The sequence below is a fragment of the Trematomus bernacchii genome, unplaced genomic scaffold (assembly GCF_902827165.1).
Source record: "Trematomus bernacchii unplaced genomic scaffold, fTreBer1.1, whole genome shotgun sequence".
Taxonomy (NCBI): Eukaryota; Metazoa; Chordata; class Actinopteri; order Perciformes; family Nototheniidae; genus Trematomus; species Trematomus bernacchii.
In genome coordinates this window covers 161,883-183,112 of record NW_022987731.1, presented here as the reverse complement: position 1 = coordinate 183,112, position 21,230 = coordinate 161,883, and the positions used below count along the sequence as shown (strand labels likewise).

The window sequence follows — 21,230 nt, the reverse complement described above, 5'->3', positions numbered from 1 at the left end:
GTGTGCCGTGTGCTCTACATGTGTGACCATTAAAGAGGGTTTCATCCCTCCAATTCTATCTTCTATCTATCTATAAGTGTTGTCTTCACATATGAGCATGACTGTTATGATTTTCAGAGCATACATTCAAACGTTAGGCTTTTTACAAACCACAATCACTTGACTTTAACCTCGCCTACAAAAAAAACGAATTGACTTAGTAGACAAGTATTTGGAAGTGCTGAAATGCTAACATGTTTATCGACTCATTACTGCAGCCCTCTTTTGGTCTGGGACCAACATGTAGTCTGTCATGAATCACAGCCATAATTGTCTCTAGACCGCCGTGGGAATAGAGGCTGAAACATGAGAGGAAACACATTATAAAACATTAACATGTCAGCTTACTAGACTGCTAGAGCACCTCAGAATATTTTATTCTGACTTTCCTGAGGTTTTCTCTGTGCAGGTAGTCCCTTCTCTGTGCCGGTCAGTGACACCGTGGACAGCACCAAGGTGAAGTGCCAGGGTCCAGGCCTGGGCAACAATGTCAGAGCCAGCATCCCTCAGGCGTTCACAGTGGATGCCTCCAAAGCTGGAGTGGCCCCCCTGCAGGTCCGCGTGCAAGGACCCAAAGGTGAGTGTGTCTTCTGATGTTACTCTGGAGCTACTGTTTATTCACCATCAAAATATATGATTAGAATTATTTCCACATTAATATAAGTAAATAAAACTGGATCTGTGTCCTGTAATTTGATGAGTTGTGTACTTACACTATCCCAATGTTTTGTGTGTCTGTGTGTAGGAGTGGTGGAGCCTGTGGAGGTGGTGGATAATGGTGATCAGACTCACACAGTCAACTATGTTCCCACCAGAGAGGGACCCTACTCCATTAATGTGTTATACGCTGATGAGGAGATCCCACGCAGGTAACGCACACAGACTCAAGTACAACAAAGATTTTCTAATCATTCTTTAGTTTCTATGTTTTGTTTCTAATATTGACTTCAAGCTTATTTAACCAATATTCTGTATTTCTAAATAGAAGAACAGACTTTCATGGTCTTTGGTTAATCTTAAAAAATGCATCGTGATCTGTAGATGTACTTTGTCATTTATTTTCTTTTACACTTTCTGGTATTGCATTATTTTGTCAACCCCTGCACTTGAATGCATCTTAAATTCATAATTTTCTTAACATTTTGACTCTTATTTGTCATAAAGTTTGAAATGATTTTGCCATACGATTTGAGTTCTTTGGACAAAAACAACGTAGTTTGATTACATGGAAGACCATTTTTTTTATGAGCTCTGATTTATGCCCTCTTGCTTCAACTGACTTAGCTTTATTTTACCTTTCCTCCATATATTAATGTTGAATGAGTTGAATGAAAAATAAAAGTGTGATAATGCATCCTCCCCCATCAGCCCCTACAAGGTGAAGGTGCTCCCCACCCATGATGCCAGTAAGGTGCGAGCCAGCGGCCCCGGCCTCAACACCACCGGGGTGCCCGCCTCTCTGCCCGTCGAGTTCACCATTGATGCCAAAGATGCCGGCGAGGGATTGCTGGCGGTGCAGATCACTGTGAGTGTACCCATATGATGCAGATAATAACAGTTACAATTAGTTATTTCTTGTTTTGTTTTGTTTTCAAACATTGTTCCCTTTTAACCCCTGCAGGATCCAGAGGGGAAGCCTAAGAAGGCTAATATCCGTGACAACCATGACGGGACCTACCTGGTGTCCTATGTACCTGACATGACCGGCAGATACACCATCCTCATTAAGTACGGAGGGGATGAGATCCCATACTCCCCCTACCGCATCAGGGCGCTGCCCACCGGAGACGCCAGCAAGTGCACAGTCACAGGTATGTTCCGGACTGCTGCTTTTATAGCTGTTGACATGTGTTTAAAAAATGACCTTACACACATGTCCTACATTTAGATTTTTATATCTGCCATCAAAAAACCCATATGAGACGAGAAGAAATACATTTTTTCTCTGCATGATAATGAATTGAACAGTTTTATGTTACCATATTTCTCAGATGAAGATCCGATTTTCACCAGGATTGTATGTCTCCACACATGCAAATGTTGTTGCAAGATGAGGTGTAAAGCAACTAGCAGCTCTGAAGATGATTCCAATTGTGTAATAGAAAACACAAATTAGCAGCCGGTTATTCTTAAAACTAATTGGGAAAACAAGAAATCATACTGTTGTAATGTTTTTTATAAATGATCCATCCACAGTTTGACACAGTAGGACAAGCACTTACTCACTTCTTTGCAGAGAGTTTCATGAGAAGCTTGAATGAACTGTCAGATGACATGGTTAGCTTAGCTTAGCATAAACAGTGAAGCAAGGGGAAATAGCCAATCATTTAAACAGTACAAAAACACAAGTTCTTTTTTTTTTTTTTTTATGGATTAGAGGTGCTGGTGGATGGGTTTTATTTCCTCTTTCAGTCGTTATGCTAAGCTAAGTGGTGACTAGCTCTAGCTTCAGTTATCTATCTAGCTAGATGTCAGTTTTCTTAAATGTTCATAATGCTTTATAAAAAGAAGCATAATACATTATTAAGCATTTTATAATAACTGTAAAAAACGTTTTCAAGTATTTAAAGGAAGCATTGACCCACAAAAGATTACAATGTATGACACATGTGTGGCATTATAACATTTGACCTCTTAAGTCAATCTAAAACTGCTTTGCAATATGTTTTAATTATTGTCAGGAACCATTATGCATATAACTGTCCTTATAACTTTAATGAACTTCTGTCTGCAAATGATTATGTATTATAATTATGTTTATTGACATAAGGGTCATAACAATCGTAAAAGAAAACTCTTATCTGTGAGATTGTTAATGATTTAATCCCTCGGTGTACCTGCTGCTCATATCAAATTGTTTGTGCAATATGTGGTGTTCCTCACGCTGTTCACCTCAGTTACACCCCCCCATCACCCAGGTCCCTGCTGAGCACACACATACACACAAACACAGACACACACACATCCTCCCTGCTTCACACCATCACCGTTTGTTTCCATTCAAGTGTTTGGAGCACATTTATTGCCTCCCACCACCCCCACCCCCACCTGACTGTCTTTTATTTGTCACTTTTTTTTCCTCGCTCCCCTGCTTCTCACCGTTCCTATTATCAGTCTCAATCGGCGGTCACGGTTTAGGTAAGCCTTCTGAACAACTTCGTAAAGTAGAGGAATTACTCTACCTTTTCTCTCGGCATGGAGGATAGTGGCACCAGCTTTCAAGACATCCCATTATCTTTCTTACTCTTTCTCTCTACCTTTACATCCTCCCATCTAATTTTCCACTTACTGTCATAACCGTTTCTTTTCTTTTCTTTCTCATGTTTTTTTGCACAGACTAATGGACTAACAGAGTAGGTAGGATGGCATGGTGGAATGGCTAATCTAGTTTTCAGTTCTATATGGGAAACTGTATGATAATAACAAAAGAGTCATTAGTAACAACATACAGAAGATGGAAATAACATGACTAGATCTCATCCTGGTGTCATGGTTCTGGAATGTGCATGCTGAATGTTGAGAGGTAGTGTGCGCCTGCTTGTGTCTCTATAAGATAAAATGAATCATAACAAATATATCTGAATATTCTTCTAAATTCTTAAGGCGCTGGTGTTGGCCCAACCATCCAGATTGGCGAACAGACAGTCATCACAGTGGACGCCAAGGCTGCTGGGAAAGGGAAGGTGACATGTAGCGTGTGCACGCCCGAGGGGGCGGAGCTCGACGTGGACGTTGTTGAAAACGAGGACGGCACATTCGACATCTTCTACACGGCTCCGCAGCCTGGCGAGTATGTCATCTGCGTTCGCTTCGGAGGGGAGCACATCCCTAACAGTCCCTTCCAAGTCACGGTGAGTGAATACAAATTCACTTTTATTCAGTTGGCTGAAAATAATTCCCCGTTAAGCAGTTTAGTGGAAAAGAAAAGAAAATCAAGAACAAACAATATAACACAAACAGAAAGACTGCCTGTGTTAAGTTGAGTTTTGCAGGAATTTAGTGAACAGCACAGGGATGGATCCCTGCGGCACACCCTCGGTAACCCATAAAGTTCACATTTGGCCTTTCCTACCTTCACACTCTGATCTGATGTGGGTTTGATGAGGAGCCAGTTACAGGGCCACAGGACATCATCATTGTTAGAGTACATAATGATCTACTAATCAGATTTTTTTAAGATAACCAAAAATGTTTTGTTTCTAATGGCGGTGCTAACTATATAATGGATGATTTGACATTGTTTTATGTTATTTAACTTGAATTATTATGCACTTCAAGGGTCAAATGAAGTGAGCAAAGATGAATGATTTTATATTCCATAGCTCTGACTAAACCAAAAAATGGACTTGCCCGATATACGCATCTTAGCATCCCCAGAAAATATGAAGGCACAGCGTTACTAATTGTGCAAACCTGCAATGATTTAAGAGCAATGCATTTGACTGGATATGGATGAGTGCATTGAGGGGTGCTGCATGGATCACAGCTCCTTGACGCTGTCTCTCCCTACAGAAGCTCCGTGATTGGCTCCCAATCAACATTTTCTAAATCACTCTGACTGTTTTATTCCCCTCCAATCCCTTCCATCTTTTTGACCCTCTCCACAACCCCTACCTCCCCCTCACCACCTCCCACCCCCCTCAGGCGCTGGAAGGAGCTCCATCAGACCAGCTCATGCAACAGAGCCAAATCCCCCAGTACTACGCTCAACAGCCCTGGGTACCTAAACCTCTGCCTCCAGCCTCTCATCCCTCTCAAATCATTTTTTGTTCAGCTTCTACCTTCATCTCCTCCTTTCTCTCCTCCCCCTCATCATACATGACCTCTTTTCATCAGCCTGCGTCAGTGTGTGCTGTCTCTCATTGCAGGTGTTTTCCTCTCAGGGGGCTTTTCTCTCATTTCTCTCCCTACCTCCTAAACAGGTTTCCTTAAACAACATGGACAGTGCAACAGAGCTGCACAATATCAACAATTATTAATATTGCATCAAGTTTATTCAGCAACTTGGGAAATATTTCCCATGAAATCTGGAAGTAAAATATTCATCCATCAACCATTGTGCATCCATCTGTTCAGCAGTGCCCTATGTTAACACTTAGGAGACAAAAGCCATTTTGAGAATGATCAATGTGGGCGTGTCAGCTGCTCCACATTTTACAAAATGGCTAAGTGTGCTTTGTCATGGTCCCCTGACCTACCAGTGTTTTTGTCCTCATCATTCTCTCTCGCAGTGTGTGTCGGTGTCATCATCCTGACCATGATCAGTCATTCCATCTCATGATTGTCTCATCCCATTCTCTCTGTTGGTGTTTGGAAACTTTGTCCCTCTGTCCTGCGCTGTGTTCATTGTGTCCATGACGTATGCTGCCACTGTAACCCGACTGTCACCATGTCTGACCCCTGCCCTCTGTCTCCCAGGCAACAGACAGACCAATGGGAATGAACGGTCTGGATGTGGCGGGGCTGAGACCATTCGACCTGGTCATCCCATTCACCATCCAGAAGGGAGAGATCACAGGTAATGGAATTCACTTAAATCACAAATAAAATCACAAGACGTAATGTAGATTTGTGAAATGGGACATCCAAAGCTTTAGAATAGGGACCCAGACACTTAAAAGAAAGAATTTAAATATATATCACTTGCACATCTAGAGTTGGAGAGAGTCCAAACATTTATAAGCTAAAAAACACTAACCAAAAAACCTGAAAACTGATTGGTCCCCTTATTGGGGTTTTCCCTTACGTGTAGTGCGTAATATAGGTTTGTGTGCATGTAAATGCTCTGCAAAGGCTACAATGTTCCCTCTAAAGGGAGTTTATCTTGAACATTAAAGCATGTAGAGGAACATTGAGGGGAGATTTCTGTGCTACGTGTATCTCACAGCACGTCTCTGTTTTCTGTTTAAGGCGAGGTCCGGATGCCATCAGGTAAGGTGGCCAAGCCTGACATCACAGACAACAAGGATGGCACTGTGACCGTCAAATATGCTCCCACTGAGGCCGGGCTGCACGAGATGGACATCAAATACGACGGCATCCACATCCCCGGTACGACTGACCTCACACGTGTTTGCAATTTAAAAACAGAAATGTTAAAAGATGCGTGAGAAATTATTCTTCTTCTTCTTCTCTTGGCGGCCATTCACAGGAAGTCCCTTACAGTTCTATGTGGACTATATGAACAGCGGCAACGTCAGTGCCTACGGCCCGGGCCTCATCCACGGGACCGTCAACAAGCTTGCCGTCTTCACTGTGAACACCAAAGACGCAGGAGAGGGTATGTAGCACTCGCATCTCCATCAGAAATCATGTATTCATCCTACAGCTGGGAAATGTACACATTTACAACAGCAAAGCCACAGTGCAGATAAAAGGCAAAAATAAAATGAGTAGCCTAAGATATAAAAAAGATATCGGCAAGCACGAACTAATGAAATAAAAATACACATCCAAGTAGCAGCATATATACAAATATTGAAAGTATTGTTGTAGCAGCCCAGAAGAACATTAATAAGTTGTAAAGAGATGTTGCCCCTCTCTATATGGCGGTATGCATCTGACGTGCATACCACAATAACAATTTGACAATGTTTCCATAATTTTGTTTTATTTTCAACGCCTCAGCTTGCTCAAACTTATGCTCTAACTTGCAAATAACACCACAAGAGACCGGAAAGCGGATTACAATTGTACAATAACAACGTGGTAGTAAGGAGACATTTAATCACACAGATGCCTGTTCATATCATGTCTATGCAGGTGGTCTGTCTCTGGCCATCGAGGGTCCGTCCAAGGCAGACATCAGTTGTCTTGACAACCAGGACGGGACCTGCACTGTGTCCTACCTGCCCGTCCTGCCTGGAGACTACAGCATCCTGGTCAAATACAACGACAAGCACATCCCCGGCAGCCCCTTCTCTGCCAGGATTACTGGTGAGGTCATCTGTTCTTAAACGCTCCTTTATGAACTGGCAACACATAGATTATTACACTGTTCACATTTTCGCACAGCGCTAATCCCTGATCTCAGGAGGCGCTTTCACACCAAGTACTTTTCCCAGGAATAGTCCCCGGAACTTTTATTTCCTGGAACTGTCTAGTAAAACGCGTTCACACCGGAATAAGTCCCTGAGGGAGCCGCTGACGTCACTTCTTCTTCTTCTGCTTTGGGTTTACTGGCAGGCCGCAAACAACTTCGCGGCGTATACTGCCACCCGAAGTCCCCGGCCGGAAGTCCCCGGAGTTAGGGACTGGCTTCAGTAGAAGCTGCTGGGACTCCCAGCAGCTTCTACTGAAGCCTTCCGAGTAAATCTCCAGAATGCCGACACCTCCTCATCTCCACCGCTCCCATGTTTTATTTTGTGTTGCCATAAGTTAGTCTCTCTCCGTTGGTGCGTGGGACTAATGCTAATGCTAATAATGCTAATGCCAGCAAATAAAATGGCGGCTTCATAAAAACTTTTCTGAGTTTTACGGGGCGTGGTTTGCAATTCGCCCAGCCAATCAGAAATTGGAACCTATTTCTCCCCAGGAAAGTCCCTGCTCTCTAGCAGGGACTAAAAAGGGGTGAGAAGGTTAGCAAAATGTTTTTCTAGTTCCAGATCTTTTTGGTGTGAACGCAAAATCCCAGGAACTATCGGAACTATTCCTGGGAAAAGTACTCCGCTGTGAAAGTGCCTATGGAAACCCAGAAGAAGAACCAACTATCCCTTTTGTTACACAGCTTCTGGTCATATGTAGAAGGACAATTTAGAATACAAATGTAGTTGATTTGTTAGACACTCACGTAACTAGCAGTTTCTTTTCCTCTCCTATCCTAAGATTTGAATCTCGCTACATATTCCGTGAACACTCATCAGTTAATGCCGGTATAAAACAGTCAATAAAATAAGTTTACTCCAAACCTGTAAATAACCATAATCACAAGAGTTTTTATTTGCGTACAGTTTTAAATGAGCACAAAAAGATAAAGACTGATGGGTCGAGCAGTAAGGGAGATTGGTTGCAGGCAGACAGATACATGGACTAATACACACGGCCGAACACATGATCTCCCCACGAGACCCCAAAAAGCAAAAGTAAAAACATGATGATGCTGACTCGGCAATCCCTGAGTCAAGAAAAGCTAGAGAAGCTGTCTTGCTGCGAGTTACTATGAATGAGTTGATCACTGCCCCTGCCAGAGAGCAGACAGAACAGACCTCCTCTCCTCTGAGTGTTTCCATCCTGCTGTCCTCAGGCGATGACTCCATGAGGATGTCCCATCTGAAGGTGGGCTCCGCCGCAGACATCCCTCTGGACATCGGAGAGTTCGACCTGAGCCAGCTGACCGCCTCCCTGACCACGCCTTCAGGCCGCGAGGAGCCCTGCCTGCTGAAGATGCTGCGTAACGGACATGTTGGTGAGTGTGGGTGTTTGGGGGAGGAATGGACAGGAAGGATAACTGGGTCACCTTCCTAACCCCCTGTTGGTTTTTCTGCACAGGCATCTCATTTGTTCCCAAGGAGATCGGAGAGCACTTTGTGAACATCAAGAAGAACGGTCGTCATATTCCCAGCAGCCCCATTGCTGTCATGATCAACCAATCAGAGATCGGCGACGCCAGCCGTGTGCGTGTGAGTGGACCGGGCCTCAGCGAGGCCAGGACCTTCGAGCCCGCCGAGTTCATCATCGACACCCGGGACGCAGGTACAGGTCTCATTCAATACCCCATGTGTGGTTCTTTGTCACATTTCATTGAAGATGTGTGGACTCAAATCACACGTTTCATACTTTTAGACTCGACCTGGACTTTAAAGGCAGAGTCATACTTTCTGCATCTGTGAGGGTCTGCTTTGTTTCCTTTTACGCAAACATTGTAATCTACAAAGTCCCAGAGGGTCGCTGTTAACAACATTCATTTAATTAGTCTTTAAAACAGCCAAATGTCTAGTCCTGCCAAACACTGTGGCATGGAGTATGGATCTGTAAAAAAAGCACAGAAATGATTTTTATAAAAATAATATATAGCTATTTTTTGAATGATCTTGTTTATTAATCTAATTATCAACCAATAATATGCTGTTAATCGTTTTAGCTCTGTTTTAATTCCTGCAAGATATTCTTACATAGAATTGTATATTATAATATCAAAATACTATATTATGATATATGATACAGCTTTTAGAAATCCATTGTGATTTCATAATGGCCTACAAACATCTAAGATATTTAAAGGATAGATGCAGCAGACATTTATGTTGCCTAATATGATTAATATTTGTACCTACTGGTTTACAGTTGTTTAACTTTTCATCATAAACATAGTCTAACCACGTTTTGAGAATCTTTAAATATACATGCAGACAAACATGGACCCTCAATCGTGGTATGAATAGATCTGTGACAGCAGTGATGCAGCTTGACTTTGGACTTGAATGCAAAGAATCGACTGCACTCTTTTCTCTTCCATACAGGCTATGGCGGCTTGAGCCTGTCCATCGAGGGGCCCAGTAAAGTGGACATCAACACAGAGGACCAGGAGGACGGCACCTGTAAGATCACCTACTGCCCCACGGAGCCAGGAAACTACATCATCAACATCAAGTTCGCTGACCAACATGTGCCAGGTGCTTACCTCAAAAACAGCAGAGACTGCAGAGCAGAGTGGAACTGAATGACTAACTCCATCCTTCATCATGTGTGTACAGGGAGCGCCTTCACTGTGAAGGTGACAGGGGAGGGCAGGATGAAGGAGAGCATCACCAGGAAGAGGAGAGCGGCTTCAGTGGCCAACGTGGGCAGCCAGTGTGACCTCAGCCTCAAGATCCCAGGTGTGAACCATAATCTCTGCGGTCATGGCAACTGAATCTTACTTTACAGTTAGACACAGGTGGATGTGAAACTGTCACAGAAGGGATTATTTCCCTGTTGGAAAACACTGACGTTGCTGCATGTGCAATTTTCTACATGCCCTTAAAGCAGGGTCACTTTTGAAAAAAAGGACACATTCGTCCTCTTACACAATAACTAGTTTGATTAGAAAGCAAACACACCCTTCCTCAATTTAATACACACAGAGGTCTTGCTGAAACAGCTTGGTCTTGTGTCACCAGTGACTTATGGTGAGTAACTTTAACTAATGTCAGCAGATTTTACAAAGATTCCTACGGAACCGACATCTACTGTAGCTAATACAGTGACTATAGAGAAGTACTTACCACCAGACAACCTCACTTCAATCGAACCACACAACAATCACAAATATTCCTTTAAAGGTCCCATGTCATGGCCATTTCTACTGATCATATTTCCATTGTTGAGGTCTACTAGAAGAGATTTACATTGTTCAATGTTCCAAAATGACATTGTGTGTGTGTTTGTGTGCGTGTGTGTAGAGATCAGCATAGCGGACATGACGGCGCAGGTCACCAGCCCGTCTGGACAGGTGCACAAGGCTGACATCATGGAGGGGGAGAACAACACCTACTGCATCCGCTTCGTACCCACCGAGACCGGTGTGCACACCGTGTGTGTGAAATACAACGGTGCGCACGTGCCCGGGAGCCCGTTCCAGTTTACCGTCGGGCCCCTGGGAGAGGGCGGGGCTCACAAGGTCCGTGCTGGAGGGCCCGGGCTGGAGAGAGCAGAAGCTGGAGTACCAGGTTGGTGTGGAGCTGGATTATTAGTGTGTTGTTGTTTTACACAGTGTAACTGACTGCTTTGGCCCCTGCGTTGTTTGCAGCTGAGTTCAGCATCTGGACGAGGGAGGCTGGTGCCGGGGGCCTCAGTATCGCTGTGGAGGGGCCGAGCAAGGCTGAAATCGCCTTTGAGGACCGCAAGGACGGCTCCAGTGGAGTGTCCTACATCGTGCAGGAGCCGGGTGAGGACAGGCGAGACAGGGTCAGGGCCGTGGGAAGTAGGGGTGCTGAGGGTGCTGCAGCACCCCCTGATGGAGGACAGGGAATCTGCACGTCCACAAGATTAAATGGAAATATAATACAAAAACAATGAATTTTCAGCCTTAATTCATAATTAAGTAAAGATAACACCCTTTTCACCCCGGTTACATTTTCCATTTGCCCTTTACGATGAGTAAGTGAGGAAAGTGGGGAATGTTGGCTTATCAGGCGCCCGCAGCTCAGAGAGATTAAAAAAAAAAAACTTTTATTTAGATTTTCAACAACACTTAAGCTTATTTACCACATTAGACATTGAGAGAAGAATTTCCTTCTTTTTGTTTCTCACACAAAGACAGTTAAAAGCGAGCTCCCCCCCCCCCCCACCACAGAGCACACAGCTGTAGTGAAACACCACTGGTTTAAAAACTCTTCCATGTTTCTCATCAGACAGTGAAATCTAAAATCTACAGTTACTCTTGCTTTTACCAAAGATAAAAACATGTTGGTGAGTTGCTGACCTGCTGTCCTGTTCACTTTATTCTTCCTGCTTTTGTAGATCGACATTTTTGCCTGCCCCACAATAAAATTCTACAGTTCCCACTTTAAACCGATCTTTTTCATATGGGTGTTTAAAGTTGTACCCCTTAGATCTAGTATTGGTCAGAACTGGCCCTGGTGTCATCCCCACAGCACCCCCCCATTTGAAACATGTTCCCACAGCTATGGACAGGGTTATGCCTGGATGATAGTAAAGCATGTGTTGCATACAAATTATACATTTAATACATTTCTCTTATTCTGTGCTGCTTTTTCCCTCAGCGTGAGTGATTCATTGTTTGGTCTTTAAAATGTCAAGATGGAGTGAAAAATGTCCATGATCATTTCTTTGAATGCCATTTTTTGTTATGCCAAATCAAAACATATTCAATTAAATATGATCTAAAACTGAGAAAAGCAGCAGACCTTCATATTTCCAAGGCAACAAAAAAGGATTTTCTGACATTTTCACATGCCTTATTAGATTCCTGGTTTTATAATATTGAGTGACTCTGACTTGAACCCGCTCCCCTGCAGGAGACTACGAGGTGTCGATCCGTTTCAACGAGGAGCACATCCCCGACAGCCCCTTCCTCGTGCCCGTGGCCTCGCCCTCAGACGACGCCCGGCGCCTCACTGTTGCCAGTCTTCAGGTGAGGCTCTGAGACACACACACATCCGTGGTCACACACACCAGGCCGCAGTGCACTGACTCCAATGCAGCAGCAGCAGCAGATCAGAGCCTTTACTTTCCTCTTAACTGTATCAGATGAAACAAGTCTAGTTACACATTCATAGTGTGGAGTTGGGAACAATTTCATGTTTAAAATGAGCTGTCCTAGTTAAAGTGAAGCTTTAAGCAGAGTAGTGACTGTTAGCAGGCCAAGGTGCAGAAGAGCTGCTGCTGCTGCTGCATTGTGAGGCAGTGTGAGGGCTTCTGGGAAACCAGAGGACTGTGTGTGTTTCTCGTGCCTCATTCTAAAGGCTGCCAACAGCCCCCCCCTCTAAAGATGATGCAGGGAGCTAAAGGGTTAAAGAGGTCTCACATGGGCGACTTTCCTCTCTTTCTGTTTTTTCTCATACAGTTCTGTGGAATGAAGAGAGAGAATTCATTCAGTATACAAAAAAAAAAGAAACATCCAAAAATGAGAAATGATCAAATACCAAGTAAACCATCAATTTACTAAGTTAAAATAATCATAAATATCTCTCATAATGTTAACTTACTGTGAGGATTTATATTTTTATTGTGCATAACCTTTTTTTAAATTATTTTCTTTTGGGTAATGGGCCTCTATATGCACTGAGTGTCTTCACCTGCGTGGACATATCCACAGAGCTGGGTGATATGCCCTTAATCTGCTATCAAAATAGAAATCATTTCATATCTCCATATAGGTATTTGTAAATACAATAAAAGAAAATAGCCTATATAACCACCTATTTTGAACATAATTGTTTCAAGTGAAATGGTATTGCAAAATAAATATCTAGCTCCATATATGCACAATTTACTGAGGGCATTGAACTGTAAAACAAGAACTCTAGACACAAAACTGCAATCTTCAAAATATTGTTCCTAAAATGATTTTACATCAGATACAATTTGAGTTAGTATGAGCTTGTTATCACACTAAAGGAGGCATTATTGCATCTCACAATATGATTCCATTGGAGGCCGCTAATTATCATATTGAATCTGAATAATTACAGAAACCCCTAAATTGACTTTCTAATTGGCTCGTTCTCACAAAAAACCTCACTTTAGCTTTCTTTGTTCTCTTCTGTTTCTCTCACACACACACACACACACACACACACACACACACACACACACACACACACACACACACACACACACACACACACACACACACACACACACACACACACACACCTACCTGCTGTCCGTCTCTGCACAGCCCTCCTCTTTAGCCCTGTTAGCATCCTCCAGGTAAGGTCAACAGTAGTAGAGATATGTGAATATGATGCTGTGGTGATCATGCATGGAGACAGTATTCAGTAACAGCGTACTGAGTATTGTGTACAGCAGGATCTGGTTGGTGTTAGATAATGGTGATGCAGCGCTGAGTGTGTGAGTCTGTGTTGTCGAGCAGGAGTCGGGTCTGAAGGTGAACCAGCCGGCATCGTTTGCCGTCAGCCTGAACGGGGCGAAGGGTGTGATCGATGCCAAGGTGCACAGCCCGTCTGGAGCTCTGGAGGAATGCTGCGTTACTGAGATCGACCAAGGTAACAGCGGGGACCACCTGAGCCCCTGCAGGGCCGCACACTAACATGGCCCTCACACTAACACTAATGGCGCATTTCCATTGCAGGGCCTCGCTCGGCTTAGTACGGTATAGTTAGGCCTTGTTAGGCCAGACTCACTTTATGCTGCGTTTCCATTACAGTTCAGTAGCTGGGGCAGTAACTTTAGTAACGCAGTGTAGGGGGAGCCGTGACGTCATCTTCAATGCGAACCACAGAAAAACAACTTCAGCCGTTAGCTGTTAGCCCTCAGAGCTCACAGCTCCTCATATCTGTTCAGAAACTAGACAGAAGTAAAACAAGTACAAACCACAGACTGCCTGTGTCATGGAGAATACAGTCGCTGGTTTATTTATGTCTGTATAGGCCGTTGTTGTGAGTGTGGACGGTCGGAGCATATACTGCGTTAGCTTAGCCGATCTCCATTTAGAACACACGCATTTTAAAAGGTTTTTCGCCTGCTGTCTGTCTACAGACTTGTCAAAGCATTAATTCATGGTTTTTACTAACCAGTATCAGTATGTTGTTACTTCGGCATCATTTTGAAACGTGTATTACAATTAAATCACGGTCAAATATGTTCATTTTGTTGTAATTGTAGCCCCCTTGCCAGCGATTCTCTCACTAGTTTAGCATACTCAGCCCGACTCAGCCCTGTTTGTTGGCCCGCTAAGAACCTCGATTTTATGGGGCCAGGAAAACTGAAAAAGTACCCGCTAGCCGGTACTACGCTAAGTGGAAACGCAACCAAAAACGGGCCGTGGACGGCACGGCACACTTAAACCGCGCTCCGCGCTGTAGTGGAAATGCGCCATAACATGGCCCCTGCATACATCAGGGACTGCCTTTCATGTTATAACCCTAAAAGGACACTCGGGTCTTCCAATGCCTTTACCTAAATTGTTTCACAAGAAATCTCCTTAAATAGTAAAAAAAATAAAAAAATATGTTTTCATAACTTGTATTTAACTATGTTTCTTACTCTTTATGTTTACTCATTGTTTTTTTTGTATCTATCATGTCTTGCTTTGTAAAGCACTTGGGCTGCATCTCGCATTAAAGGTGTAAATAAAGTTATTAATAATATAAAGGCACATTTCAGGGAGAATATCATGTGTCTCACCTCTCTCCTCTAGACAAGTACGCAGTCCGCTTCATCCCCAGAGAGAACGGCCTCTATCTAATTGATGTGAAGTTCAATGGCAGTCACATCCCCGGCAGTCCGTTTAAGATCCGGGTCGGAGAGACGGGCCAGGCCGGAGACCCTGGCATGGTGTCGGCTTACGGAGCAGGACTGGAGGGAGGCACCACAGGTAACACACTGCCCCTCATTACACAACACAACACTAAACCTCCTGTTGTCCCCATAGTCACCTCCACCCCCCCTGCTCTGTCTCCAGGAACGGCATGTGAATTTGTGGTGAACACAAGCAAGGCGGGCCCCGGAGCATTGGCTGTGACAATCGACGGGCCCTCCAAGGTGAAGATGGACTGTGTGGAGTGCCCCGAGGGCTACAGGGTCACATACACCCCCATGGCCCCTGGCAACTATCTAATTTCCATCAAATACGGCGGTCCTTACCACATTGGCGGAAGCCCCTTCAAAGCCAAGATCACCGGTGAGGAGTCTTTTAGATTTTCAGCCAAATTAATACATTTTAAAAACTGCAAAAAATATTGGAATTTAAATATCCCCGAAATTAACTTTCACTCCCCTCTCTGTCTTCCAGGTTCCAAGCTTGTGTCCAGCCACAGTATGCACGAAACCTCTTCAGTCATGGTGGACCCTCTGACCCGGGCCATCAGCTGTTCTCAGCCGGGGGCCCCCACCCAGTCAGACGCCAGCAAGGTGGTGGCCAAGGGCACGGGCCTGACCAAGGCCTACGTCGGCCAGAAAAACAGCTTCAGTGTCGACTGCAGCAAATCAGGTGTGTGTGACTGTGTGGTTGACTAGTTATTTAGTGGGAATGCTGATAACAGCATTCCCACTAAATAACTATTAACTATTGATAATATTATACGTTATGCTACGGACAAAAAGTTTATTATTCCGCCGGCTTATTTTGGCCCTCTTATCCTCCCACATTCAACATCGCAGAAACTCTGTTCAAACATCAAAACGTTCAGCTCGATGGCTTAATAGCCATCGAGCTGAACGTTTTGATGTTTGAACAGAGTTTCTTTTATCATTCATAAATTTCATAATTCCAGAGATACATCTCATAATACATCACATTTGTAACCATTGAAGTCAATGGAGAAATTCTTCAGACTTCAACAAATCTTCATGCGACTTCAACTGCTAACTGTTCATTCATACTTTCACTCAGAAACCTCATTCCAACTTTAAAATGTTACACATCTTTCCGACATTATTCGTGTAACACAACTTTTAAATCTGATTATTACTTTTAGAGATATTAAACATTGTTCAGACCTTGGTAAAGAGGCCTTCTTCAGATTTTAACATTAACTAGAGTGCGTGATGTCACAGCTAGAGTGGAGGAAATCTTGAAATTTGCCTTCATATTTTTTTTTTAAACTGCCATAATTCCCAAACCCTATATTCCTGAGACATCATTTTTCATGACAAACGTAGGAAAACATCTCGTAGCTTCAAAAATGAGCAAAATAATTAAACAAAATGCCTCTTGAGGGCATGAAGTGACAAAAACGTTCAACATGCCTCCATTAAAGCCCATTATAATTTCAGGCTGATATTTCCTCACGGTAGCAGCCGCACACCTTTAGTTAAACTGCCAAAAAGGCCACATTATTAACTCGAAAGTACACAAAAATTACACTTCAGATACTCAACTTCCTTGACATGCTTCACGTTTTGAAATTCACAGATATCTGTTACGGTTCTTCGACAAAACGTTCACATGCAAGAGGTTTATCTCTCATTCAGAACAATGGAAACCTTTGATCTCTGCACACCTCGTTAGCTCAAATATAAACACCTGTGTCATGGAACACGATGATGTCATAACACACAGGTGTTCGTGTTTGAGCTAACGACGTGGTCACTGGAGTTTAACAGACTGTCTGAGCCTATTTTTTTCTGTCTGATGGAGACTTCATACTGACTTCAACATGTTCCACCTATTTTATACATTATTGGTGACACGCAGCTGTCGTCGTTAGCTCAAATATAAACACCTGTGTCATGGAACACGATGATGTCACATTGACAGGTTTGGTAACGATGCAGCCATCAACGGATCTACGTCAATTATGGGGTTTCTTCAAATGCCATTGCCATGGCAACACAATGCTCGCCATGATACACGGTTTTCTCATAACTTCAGTGAAAATGCTCCAAAGGGCCCAAAACTTCACAGGTTTGGTAACGATGCAGCCATCAACGCATCTAACCGTATTATGGGGTGTCATCAAATGCCGTTGCCATGGCGACAGACCACTCGCCATGAAGCACGATGTCGCTGTAAGTCCAATGGACACGGTCCGATCGTCCCCCAAACTTCGCTTGTATATCACCGGTCCAGCCCTCAACAGCTCTACGTCAATTATGGGGTTTCTTCAAATGTCGTTGCCATGGAAACGCATCCCTCACCATAAAAGACGATGTCGCTATAACTACTATGAAAATGTTCAAAAAGTGCTCAAACTTCACATGTGTGCTAACAGTCCAGCCGTGAAGACATCTACTGGACAGTTTTGAGATTTCTTCAAATGCCGTTGCCATGGCAACACAATGCTCACCATGAAACACGGTTTTCTCACAACTTCAGTTCAAATGCTCGAAATGGCCCAAAACTTCACAGGTTTGGTAACGATGCAGCCATCAACACATCTAAGCGTATTATGGGGTGTCATCGAATGCCGTTGCCATGGCAACAGATCATTCGCCATCAAGTTAGTTCAAAAGTTTGCAGTTCAAATATTCTGCTGCTTTTCCAAGCCTTTTTACTTTCTTTTCTTCTCTCATCACACATTCAAACCCCCAGTGTTCATGTATCATTTCAATCTAAATTCTTCACTTTCTTCTTACACATTACATTTCAGCATAGCAATTCAGCGTCAGCTTTTCAGCATAAAGCATTCCCACTAGCAATTTCTTCAGGAATTGCATTCTCTAGTTTAATATGCTTTTCCCCCTCCCCAGGAATTATGTATTGGGACAGTGTTTGTGTCTCAATCCTGAGCACAGACTGGGAATGAAGGGCACATACTAGTATTTGAATCAGATCATTTGTGGGTGGATTTTTTTCTTGATATCCCTGAATGCAGAAGCAAAAGTGCCATTCAATTGACCCAAAGACAATGTTATGGGACTCAAATTTGAAGTGAAAAGGTACAAGCTTAGAGTTGATTTTTATGGTCAAAAGTTGATATGACCTCAAAAAACACAATGAGCCCTTCTGAAAAAAAAAAATTATGACAATTATTTTAAACAAACGTAAGCAAACCGCAACTTGCCTGGTTGGTGGAGGCATACATCCAGTAAGTCTAGTTTAAAGAAAGGACATTGTTAAACTGAGGGGAAATCATGAGATTATAGCGAACATGTGAATATATGTAGCCAACATGTTTTCCCATCAAGATTCGAGGCACAAATAATATAAGGGAACAGTATCATGCTAACACAACGTTTAAAATGGTTTCAGTGTTTTAATTTATTTTCAGTCAGTATAACGTTGAAGGAATGAGTAGTAAGACTTGGAAATTAGTTAGCATTTTAGCACTTATTTGGTTAACACAAGCTCAAGATACTTTCATGTTTTGTTCTACATTATACAGTTTTTCAACAAAAATCCCACTGGTGAATATATGAAGCTTCTACTTGTCATAAAAACAGCAGTTGCTAACAAGTGGCTAAATGAGACTACTAAACGTCATCACACGAGCAGTAGCGAACTTTAGCTTAGCGGTGGTGATGCGCAGCAATGTGACTGATTTGTTTGTAGTGTAACATTAGTTTTTTACTTTTGGTGATTGCATTAAGGCTTCATAAATCATTAAAGTGGTGTTAATATGTGGAGATTATCATGCTGAACTAAACATGTTAAGTTTTATATATTGAGTTTATTTCTGGAAAATGTCTAAATCCTATGGAATAATCCCATTGTGTTTCGTGGAGTGAGCCCTTGCGATGCTAACCTCCGGGTCGGCCTTCAACAATATGTCACCATGCACTACTCAATACTAAGCTAATATTAATGTATTTATTTTTCTGTGTCCATCCACAGGGCGTAACATGCTCCTGGTTGGTGTGGACGGGCCCAAAGTCCCCTGTGAGGAGATCCTCGTGAAACATTTGGGCAGCCGCATGTACAACGTGAGCTACCAGCTGAAGGAGAAGGGAGAGTACATCCTGGTGGTGAAGTGGGGAGACGATCACATCCCCGGCAGCCCCTACCACATTACTGTCTGAAAATCACAAACGTATACCACTGTTTAAAACAACTGAAATTCTATCTAGAGTCTAACCGATAATTGTTTACAAGTCCCTCAAATTAAGATTTCTGGCTTTCTTGTGTGTCTTATTTTATAACATTTTAACCAACTACAAAATAAACCCTCACATCAGTTTACCCTCGGCCAGATCTCTGTTTTTCAACAAGTTTTAACATCATCACTGTAACCCAGTCCAGGATTTCCCAAAGATGAATGCATGGACAAACGTTTCTGTCTTTATGGTCATTTCTTGTTCTTCTGCCAATCACATCATTAAATAAAGTGAGGGAGGGATTAAAAAAAGATGCACCTTTTTTATATTATGGTCAGCCATACAATTGTGCCTTATGTTTTATGTTTTCCATTTTCAGTCATGGACACAAATTGACATTAGCAGATTAGTCTGAATTGTGTACAGTGATAGGATAGCTTAGCGTAGTGTAGCAGCAGTAGATTGTGAGCCCAGCGCTGGATGGAAGGTTACTGTTTACACTGGAGGAGCTACCCTTACACACATTAATAATGGATTCCCTATGAACAATGAGAGCACCTGAACCAAAGTGTGTCAGAAGTAAGATTTGACATACCATGGCATACTTTGATCTAAGATCTTTAATTGTCCATATAAGTCGGATGAAACGCTTGGCACTGGTCCGGTCCACTTCAGCATGTGGTTTTCATGATGCTCTTCTACTAACCCCGTCGTTTTGCCTGCTGCTAGTGTGATCCAGTTTTAGGCACTGCTGTTCTTAAAGCCGTAATATGGATTAGAATAGAAAGTAACCTGCTTAGATTTAAGAAAAGGCCACATGTATGTGAACTCATTTAACTAAAGCTTACTCGTGGTTTATCTCACATGCTTTTTGTGTGTTTTAATGGGACACATGTGATCTGCATGTTCATTAAAAACGCTTTTGATACAGGAAGCCTCTGATTCAGATCAACATGATGTGTTAGTGGTGGTTCACCTTCGAGTATGGAATCAATTAAAAGGTTAAAAAGGGAAGTACTTAAAAAAGTTGTGTTTGACCGAATGGCTGAAGATGATGTGCCGAATGTCGTGAAAACTCGAAGACCAAAAACAAAAGAGCCACCCCGACCCCCCCTCCCCTTTATCTTTCCAGCTCGCTTTGTGCATAGTCTATCTTTCAGAACAAAAAAATGAATCTTGTCATAATAAATCAAAAAAGCTTTAAAAGTGTTTGTAAGACAGTATTTTCATACACAATAAAGTTGTCTAAGTATTTTTTTGTCAATGAAATGGCTGTTTCTTTCTTTAACATTTCCATCAAAGCCCTATTCTGCTCATGTTCAGGTGTTTATCAGTACTTAGTGTCTCTACTTTAAAGAGTCCTCTCTTGCTCATGTTCAGGTTCATTACTGTATTTAGGCCTCTACTGGGACATGTCTCCATGCTTTAATGTTCAAAAAGCTCTTTATTTCTCTCTTACTGCCTGTGCTGCAGCACCTCTTTTCACCCTCTGTCTGAAACCAGAGCCCAGTCTGCTCTGATTGGTTAGCTGGCTGGCTCTGTTGTGATTGGTCAACCGCTTAGAGATTTCCAGACCCTTAGACTATCACGTACAATGTGTTGGAACACTAGCCAGTAACATGCACAGAAACCTACAGGAAATGGAGAACGATAAAAAGCAGAATAGGGCCCCTTTTAAATTAATGAATGAATTATACATTTGAAAAAAGGTCTCATAGTAGTGTGTGAAATCTGTAATTTCTTAATCGTTCACAGTGTTTCTCTCTAAATGTTCTCAACAGTAACTGTGGTGAATCACAGAGTAAGAATGGGAGTAATGTGTGAATTACAACGTAAAGTCTGGAACCAGTCTGCAGCCAACGCCCTTCCTGGAAAACTCCAACTCCTTATTAGGCCTGACTCTCCTCCTCCAGAGGCCGCTGCAGGACCAGGAATCTGACCTGAGACACAGCAGAGTTCACAGCATTGTTTATTCTGTGCTTTGAGTAGGCGTGCCTTCTTTATGCTGCCATAATATTGAATTACATAACTTAGACCAACCTTCTTTGCCCAAGAGTCTTTGTCTAAAAGCCACAGGAAGTAACTACATA

General features: G+C 42.8%; 1 protein-coding gene across 5 annotated transcripts in view; it reads left to right on the top strand.

The window, feature by feature from the left end:
- flna (filamin A, alpha (actin binding protein 280)) overlaps positions 1-20,394 on the top strand; it is a 58,159-nt gene extending 37,765 nt beyond the window's left edge. Inside the window, exons 26-48 of one of the 5 annotated variants that reach the window (XM_034145626.1) lie at positions 449-616; positions 785-908; positions 1,408-1,564; positions 1,661-1,850; positions 3,154-3,177; positions 3,643-3,890; positions 4,684-4,758; positions 5,458-5,557; positions 5,950-6,090; positions 6,191-6,319; positions 6,802-6,975; positions 8,282-8,443; positions 8,527-8,730; positions 9,498-9,650; positions 9,732-9,854; positions 10,419-10,685; positions 10,766-10,903; positions 11,997-12,112; positions 13,577-13,709; positions 14,864-15,040; positions 15,128-15,346; positions 15,458-15,655; positions 18,941-20,394. In XM_034145626.1, the coding sequence (XP_034001517.1) occupies positions 449-616; positions 785-908; positions 1,408-1,564; positions 1,661-1,850; positions 3,154-3,177; positions 3,643-3,890; positions 4,684-4,758; positions 5,458-5,557; positions 5,950-6,090; positions 6,191-6,319; positions 6,802-6,975; positions 8,282-8,443; positions 8,527-8,730; positions 9,498-9,650; positions 9,732-9,854; positions 10,419-10,685; positions 10,766-10,903; positions 11,997-12,112; positions 13,577-13,709; positions 14,864-15,040; positions 15,128-15,346; positions 15,458-15,655; positions 18,941-19,125 (3,605 nt within the window). In that variant the 3' untranslated portion in view covers positions 19,126-20,394. The remainder of the gene's footprint in view (positions 1-448; positions 617-784; positions 909-1,407; positions 1,565-1,660; positions 1,851-3,153; positions 3,178-3,642; positions 3,891-4,683; positions 4,759-5,457; positions 5,558-5,949; positions 6,091-6,190; positions 6,320-6,801; positions 6,976-8,281; positions 8,444-8,526; positions 8,731-9,497; positions 9,651-9,731; positions 9,855-10,418; positions 10,686-10,765; positions 10,904-11,996; positions 12,113-13,576; positions 13,710-14,863; positions 15,041-15,127; positions 15,347-15,457; positions 15,656-18,940) is intronic. The other 4 variants (XM_034145625.1, XM_034145628.1, XM_034145627.1 and 1 more) reach the window with 4 other exon arrangements.
- Positions 20,395-21,230: the final 836 nt, after the last annotated feature.